At 33.2% G+C, this 11,900-nt stretch overlaps 1 protein-coding gene across 4 annotated transcripts in view; it reads left to right on the top strand.

The window, feature by feature from the left end:
* Positions 1–11,900, top strand: part of ZNF404 (zinc finger protein 404) — a 27,719-nt gene that overhangs the window by 5,331 nt on the left and 10,488 nt on the right. For 3 of the 4 annotated variants that reach the window (XM_025046771.1, XM_006911778.3, XM_025046770.1), the window contains one exon: positions 6,453–6,528. The exons of the other annotated variant lie outside the window; for it this stretch is intronic. Coding sequence is in view for 2 of the 3 variants with exons in the window: in XM_006911778.3 (XP_006911840.1) it covers positions 6,520–6,528 (9 nt within the window). In the remaining variant the exon portion in view is untranslated. The remainder of the gene's footprint in view (positions 1–6,452; positions 6,529–11,900) is intronic. 4 annotated transcript variants of the gene reach the window in all.

Here is an 11,900-nt window from a genome sequence, read left to right as displayed (position 1 = left end):
GAGAGAATATCTCCTATTTGCCTATAGCTTCTTATTCACTTTCTTAATATCTTATAATGATGAGATTTTCTTAATTTTATTGGAGCTCATTTACCAATCTTATTCATTTATGGTTATTGCATTTTTTGTTCTGTTTAAAAAGTCTTTTCCTGGGGAAGAGGGACAGTTCTTTCTCACAGTAGAATTCCAATTGATAAATGTGGAAGGAAAGATAGACATAAGAAATGGACAGTAGGTTGCTTAAAACCTCAAAAGTTTTCATTACAAGAAAAAAAATTTTTTTAAGTATATATAGAGATGGATGTTAACTAGACTTATGGTGATAATTTTGTAAAATATTGAATCATTATGTTGTACACCTGAAACTAGTATAATATTATACATCAATTATACCTCATTTTAAAAAAAAGAAAAAGAAGAAGAAAGTAAGTCAAAAGAGTGGCTCTTAGTAATAATTGCTTCAGACAAGATGCACTAATAGGTGCTAAAATTAATGGGTGAAAGTTTGAGGAGAAAAAAGGATTTGTATAGTGTCAAAGTATTTTCCACCACCCAAAGATGCTTACTACCACAGGCAAGTTAGTAACGTTATAGTGGGGAAACCCAACATGAAGCACTTTAACCAAGCAATCAAGGTTAACATCACCAGTAATAAAGCAATGACATCATGATCCCTTTCATATGAGAGGGGCACATCGCCATTGTGGTAATGCCAAAACTGCATAACCTTATTCTAATTATGAAAACATCAGACAACCCAAGTAGAGGGACATTTGACAAAATAAATGATTGGTACTCTTCCAACCTGAAAGGGTATGAAGATAGGTGTGGTGGATGGACTTTAGGGAGGCCCCATGATCCCTGCCTGCTTGTGTCTATGCCATTGTATAATTCTTTCCCTTAGAATGTGAGTAGGACCTGTGACTTACTTCTTCTAATCAGTAGAAAATGGCAAAGATGAGGGATATCACTCCCATGATTAGGTTACTTTATATGGGGATGTCACTACTGTGATTATGTTATGTCATATAAAACTCCATCATAGCAGACTAGAGCCAGAGTCTCCCTTTATACACCTGATGAAATAAGTGGCAATATTGGAGAATCTCATTGTAAGAAATTGCAAGTGGCTTCTAAGACCTGAGGACATCCTCCACCTGACAGCCAGCAAAAAGCTGGGGCCTTCAGTCATATAGCATCAAGCAAATGAATTCTGCGAACAATCTGAATGAATGTGGAAGTGATTCTTTCCCAGTTGAGCCTCCGAATGAGAACACAGCCCAGCTGACACCTTGTTTGCAGCTCATTCGACCAGCCTGATGAGAGCACCCAGCTAAACTGTGTCTAGATTATGGGTCCATGGAAACTGAGAAAATAAATGTGTGTTATTTTAAGTTAAATTTGTGGTAATCCGTTATGGCAGCAATTGAAAATTATTACCACAAGAAAGACTATAGTGATTAGAAGAGACTAAGGAGAAATAATAGCTAAATGCAATGTGGAGTTATGTATAGGATCCTGGAAAAGAAAAGAGGACCTTAGTGGGGAAAACTGGTGATATTTGAATAGATATGCTATTATAGTAGTGTACCAATGTTAATTTCTTGGTTTTGATCATTGTCCCATGTAAGATGTTAACATTAGGGTCAGGGGTTTACAGGAACTCTCTGTACTACTCTTGCAACTTTTCTCTAAGTCTAAGTAAGTGGAAATAAAAATTAATCAAAAAAGGCAAAATTTTGCCTACCCCAAGATCATGAAGATGTTTTCCTGTTTCTTCTTCCAGAAACTTTATTGTTTTAGTTTTCGCATTTAGGCCTATGATCCATTTTGAATTTATATCTGTATATGTAGTTGGATGAGAGTCAAAATCAATTTTTCCATACAGATACTCTATTGCTCGGGTGCCATTTGTTGAAGAGACTATCCTTTCTACTCTAAATTGCAGTCAGACATTATAAAAAATGGCTATATTTGTATAGGTCTCTTTCTGGACTCTATTTCTATTCTACTGGTCTATTTGTCAATCTTTGTGTCAATCCTACAGTTTTAATTATAGTAGCTTTATATTATTTCTTGGTAATGTGAGATTCACAACTTTGTTCTTCAAAATTGCCTTGATTACTCTGGGTTCTTTGCATTTCTATATAGTTTTAGGACAAGTTTGTTAATTTTTGGGAAAAAAATGCTGATATTGTTGGAGAAACACTGAATCAATAGATCAATTTAGAGAGAATCAATAATCTTAAAATTGTATCTTCCAATTCACATGGAATATGTTTCCATTTAATTCATCTTTCATTTCTTAATGTTTTGTTATTTTCAGTTCAAAGATCATGCACACCTTTTGTTAGACTGGTTGCAAGGATTGTTTTTTATAAATTTTTCGGATTTTAAAATTTTCATTTTTCAATGGCTTTGTTTCAATACAGTTGTGTTTTATATATTGACTTTTTATTTATAAATTTTGTTAATAAATTCACTTATTCTGATAATTTGTAGAATTGAAGGCCTTTTTTACAAATGATGTTATCTGCAAATAAAGATGATTTACTTCTTTCTTTCTAATCTTCATTCCTTTTATTTCACATTTTTTCCCTTATAGTATTGGATAGGTCTTCTGGTACAAATTTGAATGAAAATAGTAAGAGTGGACAACCTTGTCTTGTTTCTGAACTCAGAAGGACAGTGCTCCATATTTCACCTCTCATATAATGTTAGTTATAGTTTTAGTCTGCAGATCCCTTCATCAGATTAAAGATGTTCTCTTGCAAGTTTAATGAGAACTTTTATCACAAACTGATGTTGAATATTATCAAATGGTTTTTCTGTCTCTAATGAAATGACTGAATGGTTTTCTTCTTTATTATTTCAAGTTGGAAGATTCTATTGATTGCTTTTTGACAATTAAATGACTTTTGCATTTCTAGAATAAATCTTTTGGTCACAGATATCACTGGCTTCTCCCTGCTAATATTTTGTTTCATATGTTTGCATTTATGTTCATGAGAGATATAATTTTCCTTTCTTATGATGTGCTTGTCAGGTTTTGATATCAGTTATGCTGGCTTCAGGATATTGTTTTCTATGTCTAAGAGAGACTGAGTTTGGTATTTTTAATTCTTTAAATGTTTGGTAGAATTTGCCACTGAAGCCTCTGGACCTGACATTATAATGGAAAGGCTCTAATACAGATTTAATTTTTTTAATAAAGCAATATTCATGGTTTTTATTTCTTCTATCAGTTTAAATTATATTTTCAAGGAATTTAAAAATTTTATCCACATTTTCAAGTTGTCATAAAGTTTGTCTTAAAATTCTATTATTAAGTCAATGTCTGTAATAAATGTAGTGATATCTCCTTTTATATTCCAGATATTGGCATTTTTTTCTTGATCAGTGTAGCTAGAAATTTATCAATCTTTTTAATCTCTTCAATGAAATAGCTTTTGGCTTTATTAGTTTTTCTTTGTTTTATATCTGGTGTTTTTTGTTATTGATTTATTTTGTATGTTCTGCTTTCATAAGCTTAATTTGCTTTTCTTTTTCTAGCTTGAAAAGGTAGATCATTGATATTTAACCTTTCTACTTTTATAAAATATTTAAAGCTAAAAATGTCTTTGTAAGCATTGGTTCGACTGCATCTACTAAGCTTTGAGACTTTCATTATCATTCAGTTCAAAATATTTTCTGCTTTCTATTATGGCTTATTTTTTTACCTGCACTTATTTAGGAATTAAAATTTTTATATTTGGAAACATTTGAGAAATGCTTGTTTTTGAGTTCCAAGTTAATTCTAACAGCTTTAATAATGATGCATTCTTTGATAGTAATCCTTTGAAATCTATACATATTTGCTTTATGGCCCAGAATATCATTCTGATAAATATGCTATGAACATTTAAAAAGAATGTGTAGTCTGTAGATTGAGAGTATAATGTTCAATTGAGTCAATTTGATTAATCCTGTCTAAAATATTTTTTCACTCATTTTCTTTTAACCTATGTTGCTTCAGATTTAAGGTGTGTTTCTTATAAGCATCATAACTGATTCTCTTTTATCTTTTTAATTTGATCTGACAGTCTTAGTTTTTAATTGCTATGCTTAATTTAATGCAATTACTGATACAGTAGAGCATAAGTCTGTCTCTTGCTAAAATTTGTCTTTGTCCCATCTGTTCTTTATTCCTCTTTTCCTGCCCTCTTTTGTATTATCAGGTATTTTTCCATATTCCATTTTATCTTCTCTATTAGTATTTTTTGGCTGTACATCTTTGTATAATTATTTACTACTTACCTTAGATATTATAAGATATACCTTTAATACAGTCCCCTTTAAATTAGAGCTTTTACCACATGACAAATAATATAAAAACATTTCAATAGTGTAACTCTATTTACCTTTTCCACCATTTTTGCTATTATTTTCATTCTTTCTTCCTATATTACAAGCCCCACAAAACATTATTATTATTTAGTCAGATTAGTCATATATTTACTATGACTACAGCTGTTCATTGCATTTTTGCATATCTGGGATTATTTTCCTTTAGCCTGATTGCTGCCCTTTAGTATTTCTTGTATTGTGGGTCTGTTGATAAGAAATTCTCTCAGCTTTTGTTCAAAAACATTTTTATTTCACCTTCATTTATGAAAAATATTTTCTCTGGGTATAAAATTCAGAGTTGTCAGTTTTTTTCCCCAGCACTTTAAAAGATATAATCCTCTTCAGGCTACTATAATTTCTGTTGAGAAATGAAGTCTTTTTCTTATTGCTGTTTTCTTATTAACTGATGTCAGTTTTAACTACATACTTTTAAGATATGTTCTGCAATTTTGTTTTTCAACCGTTTGGCTTGGTATGGATTTCTTTATTTTATCAAGGTTAGGTTTGCTGAGTCTTTTTGACTTATGTGTCAAGGTATTTGATGAGATTTGGAATGTTTTTGTCCATTATTTCTTCAAATAATTTTTCTGTCCAATTCTCTCTTTGAGGTGTTTAATTTCCCATGGTGATCAATACTGCTTCTGCTGTTAAATACATCTAATAAATTCTTAATTTTAGATAATTATATTTTTGTAATGATAAAATGTTCATGTTATTCTTTTTTAAGATTATATATCTCTGTTGATATCCTCCATATTTTATTACTTTTTTGCCCATGTTTTCCTCTATTTTCTTTAGCATGTAAATCATAATATTTTCAAGTCTTTGTCTGCTAGCTCTACTCTCTGGATCATCTTTGCGTATGTTCCTATTGACATTTTTCTCTTGATTATCAGTTACTTTTGCCTGTTTATTTACATTGTTTGATAACTTTTATTGTATGCTGGAACTGTATGTAATATATTACAGAGACTGTGAATTATGTTATCTTCCTTTAATGACTTCTCAACATTTGCACTGTTGATAGGTTTTCACATGTCTAAAGGATATCATGAGAATGCCCTTTTCCATACATTCCTAATATAAGGTTCATCAACCTTTAAATTTGACAATTGAATACCTGTAAAATGATGGTATCTAATTGCTTAAAACTATCTCTTTAGTAAATCTTTTAACAGATGGTGTCTTATAGTTGAAAAAAAGGCGGATTTATAGTTACAGAAAACTGATTCAAATCACATCAGTTCTACTTATTATTTGTGATATGGGAAAATGTCTTTAATTCTTTGACCTTCCATTTCCTCATCTGTTGAATTGAGATAATAAATACATTTCAGAATTAAAAATTAATGTGTATACAGCACCTCTCACATAGAAGGCTGAAAAATCTGCGTTGCTCTATGGCTTCAGTAACCATAAATTCACTCTTCCCTAATGGGTACAGGGTGGGATGGGAGCAGGGGGCACAGGCAATGACTCATGTCAGAAAGCAAAGTGGAACCTGATAGGGAAATCCAGATTAGTTAGCTCAAAGAATCTTGGGAGTCATAGTTCTAGCTTAGAAAAAAGGCATCACTTATGCAGGCAATTTTACAGTTTAAAGTTTTTCAAGTTGGTCTCTACTGTTTCCTGACTTTTGTCTGGTGGAGTCTAGGTCCATCTCAAGATCATGAAAGTTGTTGCAGTTTGTATTGTGTGGCCTGGTCTCAACCCTGCAATATAGGCCTGGATGAGGGAGAATGACTGAATGCCCAGGCTGGGTTCAGGTGGCATGATCAGAATGAAAAATAGGTCAGAGTGAAGTGTCTGGATCTAGCTTTGATGCAAGAGTGCCTCTGCTCTGTATCCATACTTGTGTGGCTTGTTTCCCTAGGTATGGGGAAGGGCTTGGGTTTGTCTAGACGACTTCTTATATCTCCTGATATGTGTTTATGTGTTTTGGAGGGTAGAGAGTGGGCAAGGCTGGCCAGAAGCAGGAATAATAAAAAAGAAAGGCTATCTTACCTTAAATAATTTTTGGAGTTCTGAGATATACCAGATCTCAAGGCATCTTTTTCCTCCCCCAGCTCTGGCTTCTCTAAACTCTGCTTCTCTATTAGAGGAAACCTGAGGAGGACTGGCAGTTCTAAAACCATGGCCCAGGTATGTGGATGTCTTTTTCTCCCTCCTGAAATATTATGACATATAGTTAATGTAATACTTTAATTCTTTATCCAGAAACCTCCTTCTTAGGAAAACTGTATCTCTGACCCTATTTCACAGGTTCTAATATTACAAAGAAAGATAGTATCCTCATTTGCTCCCTTTTTTCAAACTGATTTTCACTTGTTCATCAAATCATTCATTCATCTTCTGTGTGTTCAGTCTTCTCTAAAGAGCAGTGATGGAGCAGTGAAAGAGTGAAGTACCTTGAAGAAAATATTTGAGCTTCCCTTGTCAGGTTCATGAATTCATGATGGTTCTGTTTGACCACAGGAAGGCAAACTTTCTCTAGTTTTCCAGGTACACAGGATAAACAGATTATAAGTGGTCGCAGATCAGTGTGAGATCAAATCTCAGCTTCAAAAAGCCTTTAGGTTTGGGTAGAAATGGGATTGGTGCCTGCCTAGAGAGAGATCAGGGATCTGGCTAAGGAATCAATGAGAAACGAAGTACTAAGAGAGATTGCTGGTCTTGAGTGAATCTGGATCACCTTACATTGGTGTGTTCAAACCCAGGAACAGTTCAGTAAGGGATTGTAGAAAGAAGTATCATCTAGAACTACATGTGGTGGATATACTGAACTGTGGGGAAGAAGTTAGGATTTGTATCCAACCTAAATATCATAAAAGTACACTACTTTATGTTTTAATATAATAATTACTACCTTAATACTTTAAGAAAGATTAAATCTGAGAAGCATGGCAGAGTGAGCTTAAAGACATAGAAATATGTGATTTAAATGACAGTATCTGTCTTTCAACTGTAAATAGCTTCGCTAGATAAAAGTATTCTTAGTTGTAGAGCCTGGGTTTTCATTATGTGGAATATTTTGTGCCAAGCCCTTTTGTCCTAGTTTTCTCCCTAGTTGCAGGCCTTTGTTTGTCTAGACCCCAGGTGACTCTAGCTGTTGTTTGCTCCGCGTTTCTGTCACAACTTTGACGTGATTGAAAGAGCAGATGAACAAATCCTTTATCATCTATGCCATTTTGCTTGGTGTTCCTGAAAGTAATTTTTTAAAAAACAGAGTACATTCCCATTAATACCTATGCAGAGAAATAATCCATCAAAGGCCATGAACAACCTAAGCGACAGAAAGAAAATGAAAAATCTCCAGAAAATAAGCTTAAAGACATAGAAATATGTGATTTAAATGACAGAGAATTCAGGATTGCACTTCTGAAAAAAACTCAATGAGATGCAAGATAAATAATGATCAACAATTCCAAAAACTTATAATCAAAACAGACCAACAAAATGAGTTTTTTAGCAAGGAGATTGAAATGCTAAAAAAGAGCCAAATAGAACTTCTAGACATGAAGAACACATTAAAGGAGATAAAAAAATGAAATAGCAAGCTTAGGAAATAGAGGCCGACCAGACGGAGGAAAGAATCAGTGATATCGAAGGCAGAAATCTGGAAACAACTCAGAAGAAAGAAGTGAAAGACCTGAGAATGAAAAAAAAAAAATGAAAGAACTACATAAAAACTATCTGACACCATCAGGAAAAGCAACATAAGAATAATAGGTACACCAGGAGAAGAGAAGAAGGGAACAGAGAGCACATTCAAACAAATGATTGAGGAGAGTTTCCCAAATCTATAAAATTAGCTGGATCTTTGAATTCAAGAAGCAAATAGATCACCCAGTTATCAAAATCCAAAAAGGCTTTCTCAAAGATACATATTAAAATTGTCAAAAATTAATAACAAAGAAGGAATTCTCAAGGCAGCCAGAGAAAAGAAGAGAGTAACCTATAAAGGAAAACCCCTTAGACTATCTCCAGACTTCTCAGCACAAACCTTACAAGCAAGAAAGGAGTGGAACCAAATATTGAAACTATTAAGTGAAAGGAATTACCAGCCAAGAATAATATATCCAGCAAAGCTCTCCTTTAGATGTGAAGGAGAAATAAACTCATTTACAGACATAACAAAAGTTGAGGGGATTCTCTGCTACAAGGCCTGTATTACACAAAATACTGAAGTGGGTCATCCCACCTGAGACAAACAGACAAAAAATACCATGAGTAAGACAATCAACAGGCAGACAGAAGCAGGGTAAGGCAACCCTTTTTAAGAACAGGACATTATAAGTTTAAACATTAAGAAGATAATCACTACTGCAAGTTAGAAATAAACATTCAAGATACATAGGGACCATCTGAGACAACAAAAATAGAAAAGGAGAGGGAGTAAAGATCCAAATATGCAAAGGGGAATGGAAGTAAGGCACATGCGGAAGAAAATGGACTACTGCATATATATAACCTTTACATAATCTTTTTTTTTTTTTTTTTTTTAGGCGAGGCAACCCTTGGTTGACCTCACAGATTACAAGGACCTTGTCAGCTTACAATGCCTTATTTTTTATTTCTTACGCCTACAGCACCTGGCCTTTACATAATCTTAATGGTAACCACACACTAGAAATCCAGAACTGAAATACATAACACTGAACAAAAAGTTGTTGAGTAAATAAATAGTAAATATATAAAAGTTGTTGAGTAAATAAATAGTAAATGACTGGACCAGAAAGAAAATGCACAAAACCCTACCAAATTAAAATAATAGACAGAAACACAAGGACAAAGAAACAATGGAAAAACTAAGTTACCAGAAAACAAAAGATAAAATGGCTAAAGGAAAACCTCATATTTCAGTAATCACCCTAAATGTAAATGGACTCAACTCACCAATAAAAAGGTACAGAGTTGCAGATTGGATCAAAAAACCAAACCCAACCATATGCTGCCTTCAAGAGACCCATTTCAGCTGCAAGGACAAATATAGACTCAAAGTGAAAGGATGGAAAACTATATTCTAAGCAAATGGCATTCAGAGAAAAGCGATGTAGCTGTACTTATATCTGACGAAACAGAATTCAAGATAACAAAGGTAAAGAGAGATACTGATGGACACTTCATAATGATAAAGGGAATCATGCACCAACAAGACATAACACCTATTAATATCTATGTTCCCAGTAAGGGAGGTTCAAAATATATAAAGCAATTACTAACAATTAAAAGGAGAAACTGACCAAAACACAATCAAAACACAAACTGACCAAAATACCCTACTGTCAGATATGGATATATCATCTCAACAAAATCAATAAAGAGATAACATCTTTAAATGATACATTAAGCCAGTTGGACATAATCAACATTTTCAGAGCCTTTCATCCCAAAACACGTGCTTATACATTCTTTTCTAGTGCACATGGAACATTCTCAAGGGTTGACCACATACTGGGACACAAAACTAGCATATTCTCTGATCATAATGCTTTGAAGCTGGAGATCAACTGTAAAAAGAAAGTGGAGAAAACCACAAATATGTGGAGAGTAAATAACATACTACTGAAGAATGACTGGGTCAGAGAAGAAATCAAAAGAGAGATCAAGAGATATATAGAAATGAAAGAGAATGAAAGTACATCATATCAAAAATTTTGGGACACAGCAAAAGCAATAATAAGAGGAAAGTTCATATCATTCATATTTCAAAAAACAAGAACAAGCCCAAATAACCTAACACTTCATCTTAAGAAATTAGAAAAAGAAGAACAAATGAAGCCCAAAGGGAGCAAAAGCAAGGAAGTAATCAAAATGAAAACAAATACAATATAAGAAATAAATGCAATGAAGAGTTGGTTCTTTGAGATTAATAAAATTGATGAATATCTGGCCAGATGCACTAAAGAAAAAAGAAAGGACACAAACAAAATCAGGAATGAAAGAGAAGTTATAAGACATACCACCGCAATACAAAGGATTATACAAAAATACTATGAAAATTTATATGACACCAAATATAATAAACTAGAAGAAATGGAAAAATTCTTAGAAATATACCACCTTTCTAGACTGAATCATAAAGAGCTGAAAAATCTAAATAGACTGATCAGCAGTATGAAAATTGAAATAATCATCAAAAACTTTCCAAAAAGTAAAAGTCTAGGGCCAGAGCTTCACCAGTGAATACCACCAAACAATCGAAGAGGATTTAATTCCTATTCTTCTCAAACTCTCCCAAAAAATTGAGGAGGCAATACTTCCTAACTCATTTTATGAGGCCAACATTACCCCAATACCAAAACCTGGTAAAGATAATATGAAAAAAGAAAACTACAGACCTATATCTCTCATGAACACAGATGCAAAAACCCTAAAAAAGACACAAGCAAATAGAATACAGCAACACATTAAAAAGATTTTACACCATGATCATATGAGCTTCATCCCAGGGGCACAGTGATGGTTTAACATACATAAATTGATTGATGTGATACACCACATAATCAGAGAATGAGAAGCATATGATCATGGCGATAGATGCAGAAAAAGCCTTTGACAAGATACAGCATCCATTTATGATCAAAACACTTAATAAAATAAGTGTAGAAGGAAAGTACCTCAACATAATAAAGGGCATATACAACAAACCCTCAGCTAACATTATACTTAATGGTAAAAAACTAAAAACCTTTCCTCTAAGATCAGGAACAAAACAAGGCTGTCTACTTTAGAAGTCCTAGCGAGTGCAATCAGGCAAGAGAAAGAAATAAAAGGCATCCAAATAGGAAATGAAGAAGTCAAACTCTCACTATTTGCAGATGACACAATTCTCTATGTAGAAAACCCTAAAGAATCCACTAAAACACTACTAGAAATAATAAATGAATACAGTAAAGTTTTGGGATATGAAATCAACATTCAAAAATCCATAGCATTTCTATACTCTAATAATGAATTTTTTAGTAAAAGAAATGGGAAAAAAATCCCTTTTGCAATTGCAACAAAAAGAATAAAATACCTAGCAATAAACCTAACGAAAGAGGTGAAGGACCTATACAATGAAAACTACAAGACTCTATAAAAAGAAATTGAAGAATACACAAAGAAATGGAAAGATATTCCATGTTCTTGAATCAGAAGAATAAACATAGTTTAAATGACCTTATTACCTAAAGCATTATACAGATTTAATGAACTCCCCATCAAAATCCCATCGGCATTTTTTAAAGAACTAGAACAAAAAATCATCAGATTTGTATGGAAGCACAAAAGACCCTGAATCACCAAAGCCATCCTGAGAAAAAAGAACAAGGCTGGAGGCATCACTCTGCCCAACTTTAAATTATACTACAAAGCAACAGTAATCAAAATGTGGTATTGGCAGGAAAACAGACACACAGACCAGTGGAACAGAATCGAGAGTCCAGAAGCAAACCCATGTTTATACGGGCAAATAATTTTAGACAAAAGAAGCCAAAACCTACAGCAGAGAAAGGAAAGTCTCTCAAATC

The sequence above is a fragment of the Pteropus alecto genome, unplaced genomic scaffold (assembly GCF_000325575.1).
Source record: "Pteropus alecto unplaced genomic scaffold, ASM32557v1 scaffold194, whole genome shotgun sequence".
Classification (NCBI taxonomy): domain Eukaryota; kingdom Metazoa; phylum Chordata; class Mammalia; order Chiroptera; family Pteropodidae; genus Pteropus; species Pteropus alecto.
The sequence above is the reverse complement of the archived record's forward strand: the minus strand, read 5'-3'. Positions and strand labels throughout refer to the sequence as shown.